The sequence below is a fragment of the Lithobates pipiens genome, unplaced genomic scaffold (genome assembly GCF_037356315.1).
Source record: "Lithobates pipiens isolate NorthernLeopardFrog02 unplaced genomic scaffold, aLitPip1_a1.2 Scaffold_18, whole genome shotgun sequence".
Lineage (NCBI taxonomy): Eukaryota > Metazoa > Chordata > Amphibia > Anura > Ranidae > Lithobates > Lithobates pipiens.
In genome coordinates, this window is record NW_027507758.1 from 404,279,246 (window position 1) to 404,295,484 (window position 16,239).

The 16,239-nt window shown below is 42.3% G+C and overlaps 1 protein-coding gene across 1 annotated transcript in view; it reads left to right on the top strand.

The window, feature by feature from the left end:
- The window catches only part of CCDC39 (coiled-coil domain 39 molecular ruler complex subunit), a 104,600-nt gene extending 91,505 nt beyond the window's left edge, over positions 1-13,095 (top strand). Inside the window, exons 19-20 of the mRNA XM_077487910.1 lie at positions 11,415-11,494; positions 12,853-13,095. Of these exons, the coding sequence (XP_077344036.1) occupies positions 11,415-11,494; positions 12,853-13,009 (237 nt within the window). The 3' untranslated portion in view covers positions 13,010-13,095. The remainder of the gene's footprint in view (positions 1-11,414; positions 11,495-12,852) is intronic.
- The last annotated feature ends 3,144 nt before the right edge of the window (positions 13,096-16,239 follow it).

The window sequence follows — 16,239 nt, forward strand, 5'->3', positions numbered from 1 at the left end:
GAAAGCAATAGCAAGGTCCCCCAACCATACAGTACAGTGGTGTGAAAAAGTGTTTGCCCCCTTCCTCATTTCCTGTTCCTTTGCATGTTTGTCACACTTAAGTGTTTCGGAACATCAAACCAATTTAAACAATAGTCAAGGACAACACAAGTAAACACAAAATGCAACTTCTAAATGAAGGTGTTTATTATTAAAGGTGGAAAAAAATCCAAACCATCATGGCCCTGTGTGAAAAAGTGATTGCCCCCCTTGTTAAAACATACTATAACTGTGGTTGTCCACACCTGAGTTCAATTTCTCTAGCCACACCCAGGCCTGATTATTGCCACACCTGTTCACAATCAAGGCATCACTTAAATAGGAGCTGCTTGACACAGTAAGGTCCACCAGAAGATCCCTAAAAGCTACACATCATGCCGAGACCCAAAGAAATTCAGGAACAATTGAGAAAGAAAGTAATTGAGATCTATCAGTCTGGAAAGGGTTATAAAGCCATTTCCAAAGCTTTGGGAATCCAGCGAACCACAGTGAGAGCCATTATCCACAAATGGCGAAGACATGGAACAGTGGCGAACCTTCCCAGGAGTGGCTGGCCGCCCAAAATGACCCCAAGAGCGCAGCGACGACTCATCCAAGAGGTCACAAAAGACCCCACAACAACGTCCAAGGAACTGCAGGCCTCACTTGCCTCAGTTAAGGTCAGCGTTCATGCCTCCACCATCAGGAAAAGACTGGGCAAAAATGGCCTGCATGGCAGAGTTCCAAGGAGAAAACCACTGCTGAGCAAAAAGAACATCAAAACTCGTCTCAATTTCTCCACAACACATCTTGATGATCCCCAAGACTTTTGGGACAACATTCTGTGGACCGATGAGACAAAAGTGGAACTCTTTGGAAGGTGTGTGTCCAAGTATATCTGGCGTAGAAGGAACACTGCATTTCATAAAAAGAACATTATACCAACAGTAAAATATGGTGGTGGTAGTGTGATGGTCTGGGGCTGTTTTGCTGCTTCAGGACCTGGAAGACTTGCCGTGATAAAAGGAACTATGAATTCTGCTGTCTACCAAGAGATCCTGAAGGAGAATGTCCGACCATCTGTTCGTGTACTCAAGCTGAAACCAACTTGGGTTCTGCAACAGGACAATGATCCTAAACACACCAGCAAGTCCACCACCGAATGGCTGAAGAAAAACAAAATGAAGACTTTGGAGTGGCCTAGCCAAAGTCCTGACCTGAATCCTATTGAGATGTTGTGGTATGACCTTAAAAAGGCCGTTCATGCTCGAAAACCCTCTAATGTAACTGAATTAGGACAATTCTGCAAAGATGAGTGGGCCAAAATTCCTCCAGGACGCTGTAAAAGCCTCATTGCACGTTATCGCAAACGCTTGGTTGCAGTTGTTGCTGCTAAGGGTGGCCCAACCAGTTATTAGGTTTAGGGGGCAATCACTTTTTCACACAGGGCCATGATGGTTTGGATTTTTTTTCACCTTTAATAATAAACACCTTCATTTACAAATTGCATTTTGTGTTTACTTGTGTTGTCCTTGACTAATGTTTAAATTGGTTTGATGTTCCGAAACACTTAAGTGTGACAAACATGCAAAGGAACAGGAAATGAGGAAGGGGGCAAACACTTTTTCACACCACTGTATATAGAAAATCAAAATTGATTTAAATGCATATAAATCAAATTGCATATGGTGCTGCTCTCTTATAAATGTGGAGCACATCTATTAAGAAAAAAACATATGTTACAAAAGCCAAGTGAAGACAGTTTTTATAGTTACACTGAGGTGTTTGTTGCTGAGATTTAGTTTAACATATTACAAAACACAAATTGCAAGAAAGTCCAGTTGAAGAAAAGAAAGAAGTCAGTAGGCTGGATTCACAACTAAGCTAAATTTTCAGGATATTTTGTTTCATATTTTGTTTTTATTTTATTATTGTTGTGCACATAAGCAAACGTATTTCAGGCGTTTATGTATTCAAGCTTCAGGCCTGGTGGATTTCATCCAGAATGGGCCTGAATGCAGGCATTTAAGTTGCTGAGATTCAAAATAGGGTGGCTTCCCTCTTTAGGTTTAGCAACTGTAAAATGAAAAATTGTATACTTACCTGACAATAATTTTCCTTTGCTGACACTAAAGAATGAGAGCATATTTGTGTGGGTACGCTACGCCCCATGCCCAATTCCAGGACCGTTCATTATAAAAGGAGTCTCCTCCCACCAGGTAGCATTCTCATCAATTATCAATGTAAAGCCCAAGCATGACAGCATATACGCGTGGGATGTAGCACACATCAAAAAAGTGTTTAAAATCGAGGATTAGGTTTAGCCAACACTGAACGACCGAAGTGTATTGTAGCAAAGTCCGCTGGGTCCACTTTAAAATGGGCCCAAATTGTGTTGAATGTAAACCAGGTTGCAGTTTACATAATAATTCTGGAGATACTCACATGAGTTCTGTCAGGGATGCACAATCTGTCTGGTAAAGCTGTCTCTGCACTCATTTGATGGATTTGTCCTATCCATCTAAGCTCTTTGAACTACCCTGACCAGCAACAGTGCAATTGCCTTAATAGACAGCGAGTGTTCACCTCTGATGCCACTAAGCATAAAGAGCCCATCATTTGACCTTTGAAGAAGGGCCACTTCCATGTATTTCAACATCAAATCCAATTCCAGTACTTGTGAGATTTAGATATTTTAGTTAGGACATCATCCTTCCAGCAGGTCCAAACCCAGATGCAAAGATGCAGACCTTCGTATAGTGCCGAAGAAGAGACTAGATCTAGTCGGCTTGATAATGGTAGCAACAAGGTAGTTTATAGCTTGACACTTGGATATCTGAGCTCCTTCTTCTAGACACATTAGCCGAACGAAATACTGAAATTGCTGCTGTTACTGGCCATATTTGAGGAAGTCCTATCCAGAAGAAAAGAAAGTAAGGCAACAGGTCCATCACTATTTGGAAGACCGAAGGGGAAAGAATAATCTGCACAGTTTTTTCAGAACTGGTTTATTGGGATATGTGACAGTGACTGGATCCCAGAGAGCGAGGACCCGAGTGAGCATCATCTACCATTTAATCTCATATCTAGGCTTGCTTGCACACAATTCAATCCTTCAAATTCTGAAAGGTTTCCTATGATCTAGTATACCTGAAGTTTGGAGTAGGTGCCCTGGCTTCAACTGTGTTTCAAACACTAAAGGTGAACCTTTACTTCTTGGAGAATAGGAGATTACCAGATCAGAGACTGTACCTGATGATATCATGGCCTGCAGGCCACTGGGCAATTAGTGTCCTCATGACCATTGGAGGACTGCAGATCCTGATAAGGAGCCTGGAGACCACTGGGTTTGCTGGATATGCATATTGGCTAATCTGAAGACCTAGCTAGATGTCAGAAGTTCCACTGCTTCCACCTCTGGGAAGCTATCGGGTTACTGTCAGGTTGATATCCTGATAGCCTTATTTCTTGTAGATCCCTTGAACTGCTTGTTGGTTTGGAGGCCATCCCTTGACATCCAACTGCTTTGTATCTTACGGTGTCTGACAGGAAGTTCGAGGAAGTTCTAGGAAACCAGATCCCAAAGGGGTGGCAAATCTGAATGGGAGATGCCTCTGACAGAAGTTGACTAGTCTTGTGTTCCGTCTTGACAGCGAAGATAGGACATTACAACTCTTTGGAGCATAGCTGAGGCTCCCTTTACTGCTTTTTCAGAATGACTTCAGCCTGAGAACCATTGCAACTCTGATTTTGGACACTTTGTCCTCCATTGGCATGAATACCCAATAAAGTAAACAGATTGCGATGATTGGTATGCCAGATTGCTGATAAAAGCTGAAAAGATTAACTGGCTTAAACACCACCAAGGGGACTCATCTCCTATGTGGAGCCAATGTTCCTAGTACTGGAAGCAAGTCTTCAATTACTACAGACACTTGTTAATAAAGTTCTCAACCTTCCAGTGAGCCCATTGGACCACATGGATTACTACCTCTCTACCATTTGGGAAAGAGCTATGACTTGTTCAAGTGAGATACTCATACGGTCGCTCTCTGAGGGTAATTCTACCATATTCTTCTGTTTTCAAAACTGCTTCCAAGAATGTCATTACTGTAATGAGATTAGTTGGCCTTCTCTCAGTGATGGCTCATCCAAATTTGATCCGAGTTTAAATTTGAATTTTGCCAGTACCTGGAGGACATTGAGCCAGCAGGCTGTTGCCCAAACAAGAAGCACCTGTAGCTCTCGCTCAGGCAAGACAGCCACTACTGGACGTAATGTCCTGGAAAATGTCCTGAGCATGTGGAAAGGCTGATGTCTGTCAGATGAACTCAGATGAATGGGCGGCACAGTGGTGTAGTGGTTAGCACTCTCACCAAGCAGTAAGAAGGGTCGCTGGTTTGAATCCCAACCACGACACTACCTGCCTGGAGTTTGCATGTTCTCCCTGTGCCTGCGTGGGTTTCCTCCGGGTACTCCGGTTTCCTCCCACACTCCAAAGACATGCAGGTAGGTTAATTGGCTTCTGCCCCAAATTGGCCCTAGTATATGAATGGGGACCTTGGATTGTGGGCTCCTTGAGGGTAAGGACCAATGTGAGTGTGCAATGTACAGGGATAGGGACAATTGTAGACACTCACTCAGGTTAAACTGGATGGACTGGTGTATTTATTCAACCTTACCAACTATGTAACTCGTAGTGAAACTCTAGAATGGCCAAGTGAAGATACTTTCAGAAGCATGGGTGTATCGAAGTATGTATAATATATATATTATATACACACACCTGCTAGGTCTAAGACTACCTACAATCTTACCTGATGGCTTGAGTAATTGATTCCAACGACTCCATGTGAAGTTCTTTGATCTTAATTCTTTTCTGCTTCATGCCCCAGTCTGCTTTTCGACTAAGAACCATGCAGGACATAATCCTTGAATTTTCTTTGGACAGATGGCTCACCGTTGAACAAAATGTGGTAACACTTGCTTCAAGCGTTAATTGCTCTAAGGAGTCATGAGAGGGAATGAAATGAGTTGGAGGAGAGGAACGAGAATTCCAGGTACTTCCTTAAAAGTGGGAGTCCGTCGTTTTTTTTTTTTAAAAGCCAGCAGCTACAAATACTGCAGCTGCTGACTTTTAAAATAATGACACTTACCCGCCCAGCGCGCCCGCGATGTCGGCCCCCAAAGCCGATCTCTCGATAGTCTCTCGGGTGCTGCCGCCGCCATCTTGGGTATGGGAATCAGGAAGTGGAGCCTTGCGGCTTAATTTCCCGGTTCCCTACTGCACATGCGCGAGTCGCGCTGCGCAATAAGGATGGTCCCCGCTGTCTCTGGGATCTACGTGTTTCCCAGCAGGCAGCGGGGGACCTTTGGAAAGGGGCGTAGCTTCTGCAGAATCTACGCCGGAAGTGGGTGCAGATACCTGTACTGTACAGGTACCTGCACCCCCCTCCCACCTGAAAGGTGCCAATTGTGGCGCCTGGAGGGTTCCAATGAGAGGAAGCTCCACTTTAGGGTGGACCTCCGCTTTAATGCACAGGACCCACAGATCCTGACCCCAATGCCGAAATGTTCATAGAATTCTGCTGGCCGACACCTACTGGACAATTTGGGTGGAGAAAACTTTGTTGCTCGTAGAAAATTAGTAGACTCAGCTTTAGGCCAACAGATAAAGAGGATTACGTATTCTTTCAGCCTCTTCTAGTTTTTCCCAGGTTTAACCTGTCACTCAATCTTCATTACTTTGCCTTTTGGCGATCCTCTGGTCATAGGTTATCATAAGTGGTTAATCCCTCTTCTAGATATCACTGGATCCAACTTGAACAGTCACCAATCCTACTTAAAAGTGGTATGTGGCGTCTGTGGGATAGACCATAAGGGTTAACTGACCACAACAGACTAGTAGAGAAACAGCATAGTCTTGAATCCACAGAGGCTGAACTGCATCAATAGCTACTTCATTTTAACTCTGGGATCAGACATCAGAGTTCATTACTGGTCAAAGCTTTGCTTTCATCTTGTCTGAGATCCAGACAGCCTGTGCAGAGTCAGTTTGAACAGGGTCAAAACCTCCACTTTCTCGCTTCTGATATGCAAATTTGCCATAGCCACTTTCCAGCAGCAAGCTACTATTAGCTAAGGCTGACACATCTGGCCAGTCTGATAAGAATCCTTGGTCAACTGCTTCTGAGGTAGAGGTTGCCTTTAAGTGCAGCTGCTTGATTAGGCTTAGTATGGGACCATAAGCCACATAGCACTTTGGAGCCTCTGCCTCACCTTTTGCTGCTGCCTCTGGCATGCAACTTGGCATCACATTTTGGCAGGTAAGCCAGCTACTAAAAGCCCAGGACAATTATTGTAGTGGGATTTCCTTATTCTGCCTCTCCTGGAAGTTGATAGAGTGGTTCATTCAAGACTAAAGAGGGCCTGTCCCTGCTGAAGGAACAGGTTGGCTCTCCTCCTCCGGAGAAGTGATGCTGGTGTTGAGGGCTTAAGAGATTTACAATTCATTATGCCCATAATGTGCACTCTTATGTTAAAAAATGTACTTACCTCCCCTCACCTTAGTGAACATGGCTGGTCTCTAGGAAGGCCGATTGCTGCTGGCTCACAGATGAGCTGAAAGCCTGAAGACATAATACCTGTATTTGCTAAAAATTTCAGCAGTTATCCACTACAAGCAACAAACCACACATCTAACTGCAATCACACATTCCTCTGCAGTCCATTGCAGGGTCCGGACTCCATTTACAACTGTGAAAGGTGCTGTTCGCAACCAGCCACCAAGACCCAAGAGCCCGCCACCAGCTACCGCAGCCGGTCGCAGTGCCCAAGGTGTCCCAACGACCAGCAGCAAACGGACCCCTGCGCAAGTGCGAGTGAAGTCTGAGGCACATCAGGCAGAAGCAATTGCAGATTGATAACAAGTAAAGAACTTAAGGAAATGCAACCAAGATGATCACGGAACTTCACTTAGGCCACAGACTAACATGTAAATGCATAGCAGTCATTAATACTGTAGTCAATATAAATCACAGGCAAAGCAGTAAGCAGTTAATAGACATCAATACAATGGCCCCCTAGCAGGTTAACTTATCTTAGACAAATGTACTGCAAAGGTTAATAACACAAACCAAGCATTAAAACATTAATACAAGCCTGCAGAGCCAGGCCTTGCTGACGTAATAGGAAAATCTTCAGCTCAGCACACCTATCAGCCTAAGCATTAGCAGTACTGCAGACACAAATCACAACCTGTGAGGCATTATTAAAACAGACAAACTATGGACAAACCAGCAATATTCACATGTGCGATAGCTGCTTTCAGAGTGGTGCAAGTTAAAGAGGAACTTCAGTCTGCTCACACAGGGGCATACCCTCCAGCTCTGACACTCATTTGGCCCTCTTAGGGGACTCTCCCCCCTCCCTTCCTGACAAACTCTCACAAGGGGGAGAGAGATGTGCATGGGATGTCATAAGCCTAGGCTTTTTTTTTCCCCAGACAAGAAACAGGAAGTGGGCTGTATAAGGTATTTACTGTCAGAAAAAAAAACAAAAAACATTTTTACTATCCAAAGATAAAACAAGTGCAGAAAATTTAATAGATGGAAAGATGAAAAAAATGACTGAAGTTCCACTTTAACAGCATATACCTGCAGATAACTTCTAAATCCACATAACTGAACAATATAGACTCGTGCACCATGTGGTGTCTTACCACCAGCATGCCAACAGGAAGTACAATGAATGTTCACCCATGGAGTCATGATGAAGGAGCAATCCTTAGAGACCAGCCACCTGCACCCCCCAATGCCTGGAATATGGGGGGGGCTCCCCCATCTAGGAGCTTTAAAACCTGTACAGAAGGGAGCATCAACACAGGACTGGCTTGAACCTGTGCAGCTTGGCCAGATGCATCTACGGCAAGGTGAAGGGGAAAGTCTTTCTTGAAACATTAACACAACCAGCTGAGCATTGGGGGGGGAGAGAGAATGCTGCATGGTGGGACTCCTTTTAGAATATAAACAGTCCTGGAATTGGGCATGGGGGCGTAGCCTACCCACATGCATATGCTGTGTCAGGAAACAGGTTGATGTAGAACCCCTGAAAGCAGCACTAAACTCTTACACTTTACAGCCAAGTAAGCAGCTATCTTAGCCTTTGTTTGATCTGCAATTGCCATGGTGCTGCACATGTGATCAGTTATGATACCTGCCATTTGATGCCTCGATAGTTCCTTTGAGAGCAAAAGCAAATGTGACAGTTATCATTCATGGCATGAGTTGAATGGAACTATTTTGGAAAAGTTACATCGATTTCCAATTCAAATGGTTCTGCCACGGGAATTGGTGAAATTGAACCCTGTTCTCAAAGAACTGCTAGAACTTTATGGAGAACTGCTAATATGTGTGCAATGTCACAAGCAGATTGCAAGTGATGAATTAGGGATGGGGCTAGGAGTGACACTCTGGCTTATAGCCCCTGGAAACCACCTCTTAGGCCTCTTTCACACTGGGGCGGTTTTCAGGCGTTACAGCGCTAAAAATAGCGCCTGAAAAAAAACGGCCCCTTTCACTCCAGTGTGAAAGCCAGAGGGCTTTCACACTGGAGCGGTGCGCTGGCAGGACAGTGAAAAAAGTCCTGCAAGCCGCATCTTTGGAGCAGTGAAGGAGCAGTGTATTCACTGCTTCTAAACCGCTCCTACCCATTGAAATCAATGGGACAGCGCGGCAATACCGCCGGCAAAGCGCCGCTATGCGGGCGGTTTTAACCCTTTTTCGGCTGCTAGCGGGGGTTAAAACCACCCGCTGGCGCCCGCAGACTGCCGCTAAAATGACGGTAAAGCACCGCCCCAGTGTGAAAGGGGCCTTAGCCCCTGTACACACGGTCGGAGATTTCGACAACCAAATCCGTCGGATTTTGTCCGAAACTGTTGCATACACACGGTCGGACTAAGTTGTCGAAAAATCCGATCTTTCAGAACGTGATGACATAATTTCGTTACGATGGGACTACATTCAGGCTAGTAGCCAATAGCTTTGATGTAGGAATTTGATCTAAGCATGTGTGGCACTTGGTCCGATCAAAATTCGCTACACATGATCGGAGTATGTCCGACTGTGTCCGACGACACGGTCCGATAGGACACATTCCGACGGATTCTCCGACCGTGTGTACAAGGGCTTACACCTAAGAATCAGAAATGCAATCTGTCAAGGTGTCTGCAAAAGCTAACAGATAACTCCCACTTTGGATAATAGGGGCCCACAATCTTGCAAAAAAAAAAAAGACTTGTGTAAGGGTTTTGGAAAACTTGGGAGTTCCAAGGTGCACGGGCAGACTGGGGGCCAAACTTGGATCTGGGTTTGGAATGTGAGGCTGTGAAGTAACAAAGGACTTTGAGCGTCTGTGAGAAATTGGCCTTCGGTTATATGAAGATGATTGCTCTTGCTTCCTGTCCTAAATTATGGCATCCAGGGCAGATCCAAAAAGGTTTTTGAAAGCACCTGACACGAGACCCCAGGTCCGAAAGTCTCTCTTAGCCCTTGTACACATGGTCGAACATTCCGACAACAAAATCTGTTGGATTTTGTCCGAAACTGGTGTTGCATACACACGGTTGGACAAAGTTGTCGGAAAATCTGATCGGTCGTAACGTGATGACGTTATTTCGTTACGAGACTACATTCAGGCTAGTAGCCAATAGCTTTGGTCTAGGAATTTGATCTGAGCATGCGTGGCACTTTGTCCGATCGGAATTCTCTACAAACGATCGGACAAAGTCCGATCGGATCATGTTGTCGGAAAATTCAGCTCTCAAACTTTGTTGGTGGGACATTCTGACAGAAAAAGTCAGATGAAGCCCACACACGGTCGGATTATCCGACAACACGGTCCGATCAGACATTTTCCATTGGAATGTCCGACCATGTGTACAAGGGCTAAGGCTAGCCCAGCAGTGTCCTGTCCAGCGGGGTCCAAGTACAGCACTCCAAAACTAGGATGAGAAAAGGCCAACAGGATAGCTGCCATATAGAGATCAGCTTAAGCAGTGATATAGAAGTCTTAAAAAAAAAAAAAAAAAAAAAAAAACTAAAATGAAAGCTAGTACAGTAGGAAAGAAAACTGAGGTTTGCTGGGAGTAAAAGGGGTTATCCTGGACTGGCCTATAATTTGTTTGCCATTGTCCAATTCTCCTGTAGGTGTCAGTACAACTAGACAGTATATGACTTCCTGTGTTCCTTGATGGATTTAAAAAAAATTAATTTTCAGAAAGAGATCAGCAAAGGTAGCTGACATGTTTGTTTTCATGATAGGTTTTATTCAGTGCACACCTCTCTCAGCCAAGCACTGCTGAATCATTTAAGCCAGCGATACATGGATCAAATCTTGGTCAGTTTAGAAGGGACTTGATTCAAACCACGTATAGGCAGGCTGGTTGTACTACTATAGTCGATTTTTGTCTGATTCTTGGCATGTGATCACTGCCTGCGGTTATAGCCGCTAGCAGTAATCATTTTCTGCTGGTCAGGAAGGCCCCCCCCCCACTATCCCCTGGCAGAATACAATAGCGCTGAGTGGTTGCAGGAGAGAGTCAAATCATCATCTTCCATTACTGTGCAGTTTTACTTTGCAAAGGAGTCTTTATCAGACCTAAACAATAACAGTTCTGCTAACCGAATAGGTTCAAATTAACGGTCTAGATTTGTCATACTGTGAGATAAAGCGTATTTTCTGTGTGCTTTTGGTAATAACAAATATTAGCCACCAAAGGAAATGTAGGTATTAAAACCAAGTCAGTCAGAGGAAACCAATCCCGATGAAGGTCTGATTAGCTATTAATTACCACACTCATTGATGCTAATATGACAAAATAGCAACAGGGACTGCATGTGGAAAGAAGACACATCGTAGCTGACAAGAATGAAGCCTTCAGAACCAGTAGTGAGCTGTGATATATACTGGTTACTTGCTGAACTGGGTCCCGTGCGGTTTAGGGCCCATTCAAGCCTACGTAATCTGTTAATGCACATTATTAATATGCTGCGTTAGGCAAGACCATTAACTTGAATGGCATGCCAACGCACCATAACAGACTTAAATTTGGACTTGCAGTATTTTTTCCAGACTTCGTGAACCACAACACAAATAGGTTTCTATGCATTGGGGCGACATTCAAAATTAATAGCACCACAGTACATATATTACAGTAAAACACAGGACAAAATGAGCTACTAAAGGGAATTTGTCATGAGGAAGATGCATTAAATCCCATTCCATTGCTGATGTCCTTCTGGCTGTTATGTTGACCCACCAATCAATATTCCTGCCTGTGTATCTCTCATATTTTTAGTACCTTACTGAGTTTGATCAACATGAAATATTTGTTTCAGTTTGGCTTAGAAATTCCATCTTCCTCAACTCCTGGAAGCTCACGTTCTGGTTCTTCCCGAAGTTCCATCGTATCTGTCCGGTAAGGAATGCAAAGCTTTTTTTTTTTTTTTTTTCTCATGAAGTAGGATGCGTTATGGTCTGAATAACAAAAACAAAATTCTAAATAGCTTTCATTATTTTAAGGTACTATACCACTGGTGTGCAGCTCTTTATATACTGCACAGCTTTGAGCGAGAATCAAATGTTGTCTATACAGGTGGCAAGCACCTTGAGCTCAACATTCTAGAATGTATGGATTTTAGTGTGGCTGTTTATGAAGTGTGCCCAAATAGTAACTGGACAGCTGACAAAGCAAAAATGTTATGAACATAAATGTATATTTAGATGCAAAAAAAAAAAAAAAAAACACAACAGCCTGTAGCCATTTGTATATAATGCTTCTTTCTCATGGTAATTGCTGAAACCTGGTTTGTGCTATTATAAAAAAAAGTCGCAGGGAGCCATTATTTGCCTGGAATAAGAGCTGCAGTTGGAGAACTGCAAATAGACATACTCTTCCCCTAAAAGAAAAGCATTTAAGGTTTAGGTATTGGCAATAGAGTAAATAATAAATAGAACGTCAAACTCACTGCACTCAAAATATATATATATATATATATATACACACACACACATATGTACACACACACACACACGTTTACAGCTAAGATTCAAACAACTGTCAACCTTTTTTTCAGTTGAAACCAATTAGAAAAAAAGCGTGAATCTTGCATGGAAACATTTGTAAATGGAACCCATAATGGGCTGTATGTGCACACACTAAGCTGCTTATTGGCAATCTCCTTCTTGCTGATGGCTTATGTATGGTCCACCACTGGCTTTTCAAGGGTACATGGTCTAGCTACCCTGTAGAAAGATGCTTTACTTGCCTATGTCTCAGGGTGCTCTGGTCCAATCACTTGATTGTCTCCCAGTAACTATCTTCAAGCGAGTGAAGGGACGGCCAATAACAGATTCCCCATAGTAGGCCTATAGGCGATGTCACCACCCAGCCATTCCATCCGTTTGTGCTCTCAACAGAAGCTGGCTCTAGCACAGGAGCGCTCTGAGAATAGGCAATTATATACATCTTTCTTTTACGGGGTAGTTATTGTAGGCATTAAAAGGTGGGTGGAAGTAGTTTGAAGCAGAGAAAGCGCTAGCTCACACTTATACTTTAAGTATCTGTAACTAAATTTTAACACTGTATAGACAATGTGCTGAAAATATACACAACTGAATATTAATTTTTAGTGTAGGGCCCTAGTGCCTGGAGGTTTTACAGTGTGCTACTAATGTTGTGTACTGTCCAAGTAATCAGTTAATGTGGTCAAGTAACTTTATGCTATTCCAATGTTGTGTCTGCAATCTTGTAAATCATATTTTTTTTATTTATAGTTCAAGTTCTTCTAGAACATCAACCAGCTCAGGCCCCTCCTCACGCGTTAAAGTGGTTGAGCTTGGGATACCTATGGCGTCTCCTCCTTCAAGTGCATCATCCGCTCGCAGCAACAAGTCATCCAGCAGGGGGAGTACTCACAGAAGCCAGAAATAGTAATTGGACAATACAAAAATGGGTTGCAACTGTGTTAAATTTTGTAATGGTAGCAGAGATAAATAAATATTCAGCATCTTTTTTCAGTTTGCTTTTTGTTCTTTGCATTATGAAATATTAAAATAACAGCAATTAGTAAGTTAACCACTTTCCGACGTCAGCAGAATGGCACTCCTGCACAAATCATTAGAGCTGTACAGCGGGTGCTTTAAGGAGTATAGAGCATGCACATCTGCCGCGTGCCTTAGGAGCGTGCGTGCGTGCGTGCGTGCGTGCGTGCGTGTGTGCGTGTGTCAGCTGTGACTGCTCCTGAGAAGGAGAGAATGGAGATCTGTCAATGCAAACAGACAGATCTCCGTTCTGTCAGGGGTGAGGAGAGGGAACAACAATCGGCCTCCTCCCTCAGGCAGTCCCACCCCCCCACAATTAGAATCACTCCCTATAACACACATTTAACCCCTTGATCTCCCCCTAGTGTTAACCCCTTCCCTGCCATTGATATTTATACAGTAATCAATAGCTCTGATCACTATATAAATGTCATTGGTCCCAAAAATATGTGAAAAGTGTCCAATCTGTCTGTCACAATCCTAATATTAAAAAACAAAACAAAAAACAAAAACACACATGCAGATCGCTGCCATTACAAGTAAGGAAAAAAAAAAGACAAATATATCCCCTATTTTGTAGATGCTATAACTTTTGTGCAAACCAATCAATATATGCTTATTGAGATTTTTTTTTTTTACCAGAAATATGTATAAGAATACATATTAGCCAAAACTGATAAAGAAATCTGTTTTTTTTTATATTTTTTGGGGATATTTATTAGAGCAAAAATTTAAAAATATATATTTTTTTCAAAATAGTCTGTCTTTTTGTTTTATAGCGCAAAAAATAAAAACCACAGCATTGGTCAAATACCACCAAAAGAAAGCTCTATTTGTGGAGGGAGGAGAAGAGACATCAATTTTGTTTTGGGTACAGCATCGCATGCCCGCACAATTGCCAGTTAAATCGACGCAGTGTCGTATCACAAAAATAGGCCCGGTCAGGAAGAGGGTAAATTCTTCTGGGGCTGATATGGTTAACAAAGGCTTTGGTTTAGAGAAGGGTAAGCTAACACCGCCAGGTAAAATTAAGGTTGTGATTGTGTATATATAAAATATACATCACTCCTTACTGCCACCTTCCAATTGGCTAACAATGGAATAGCTGGTCTCACTAACCATCAGAAAGACAGACCCCAGGGTTAGCATACAATTTAAAATTTCCTTTATAGTGATTCTCATTATTCAGACTCCAGGAAAACACTGGAAATTAAAGCAAGCCGATTGCGCCTTGAAGATGCAGTCACCTTACCATACCTACAGAAGTTTGCTTTACGGGCCAACAGGGCTTAAATAAAAAAAAAAAAAAAATCTTGGCTGCAGTGTGCAACAACTATACAAAAAGTTTGACACAGGAAAGACATGAAAGCCCTCCTACTATATAGCACAATATAGGAGAAAGTTCCCATAGGGTGATCAAACATGCAATTATTATTATTTTTTTGTTAACATGTCATGGAGTGCTATGGGTTATTCACACTATAAACAAACAGTGGGAATCATAAATAGTATAGTAGATATGCTGTAGATGGTCTTTTTGCAGTGCAACCAATTGTACATGTCAAAAGATGCATCTGAGAACTGTGAGTCTACAAGGTGTATGTCAATTTATAAATAGTACATTATATACCAACAAGCATATACACACACACCTGTATTATATTTTTAAATGCGATTTCATAACATGTTTATATAACACTATATTTTAGCTTTTATTAAAGTATATCATTAATTTCTTTACAAACTAGGAAGAAAAAGTTCACACAATTAACACCATAAAGAAGGGTTTTATCTGATATAGTGGTATACTTATTGAATCTATCCCAGCAATACTGACAAGCATAAAACATATCGCCACTGTGGCCCAACGGTTGGTATTTTAATAGAGAGTGGTGCATGGCTTCTGACAGCACCAGTGCTGAAATGGCTTACTAAATCATCCTGAGGTATTTTACAAATAGGAAAAAAATAAACATACAAACTGCTTTAAAGCAGTAAAACAAAAATGTAATATACAGTATTACACCTTACTAATCCTTAGATGTGGTGGCTGCATGATATAGATTTTTTTCTCCCCCTTTATTTCACCTGGTGATCCAACCAGTAACACCAGTCCTGTCTTAAGGAGTCTGCATTCTGAATGAAGTAGTAAAGCAGACACCAGCATTGTCATTCAGAGGGGGGAGAGTAGTGTTAGATGGACTTGACTACCAAATAGAAGCTGAATTCTAGCTAACACCTTATAAGTAGTTACAGCAAACAGGGTTTTTTTTTTTTTCCCCTAAAGGGTTAAAAAAAAAAAAAAGAATGAATGAATAAAAGTTAACTACTGAAAGCACCCCCATTAGTGTTAATTGTATTCTCAACCCTCTAACTTCTACTTTGTCTGGACAGCTTGGTGTGTTAAAAGGACTTTGAAAAGGAGCAGCAGTTGAAAAGAGGAGGAGGGAAAAAAAAAAAAGCCTAAAATACTAATGCAGCCACTACACTTAACAATTGGTAACCTGCAATTTACCTTTTTGTTTTTAAAGTGTTTGTAAACCTAGTTACACCACTTTTACCTACAGGTAAGCCTATAATAAGACTTAACTGTAGGTACTGGCAATATCTCCTAAACCTGCACGAGATATTAACCATACCATGCGCACTGAAGAAAGGGCACTATCTTGCCTTTTCTAAAGGGCCCATGCCGTGACCGGCGGCTCCAGCACACATGCGCCGGAGTGACATGGTCACAGGCTTCGTTTGCAGGTAAGTGGCACATAATGGGCTAGTATGCGATGCATTCTAGCCCATTATGTTTTTACTTTGCAGGAAACAAAATAGGGCGTAAAACCCATAAGGGTTTACTTCCTCTTTAATACTGCTTTGTTGGGTAGAGTTTTTTTTTTTTTTTTTTTTTTTTAGTTTATGAATGTAGGTTTAAACTTTATTTGCAAACTTTTAGTCATCCTTTGCCAAAATTTAAACCAGCGTATATAATAAGAGTTTTGGCATACCTGTAAATTCCATACATTGGAGTACAGTGCACAGGAAGTGATTTGATAGATCATAGGTTATATACCGCTACCTTTAGGAGATTGGACACTGCCAAAAACATCACTAAGTCTGCTCCCCAAT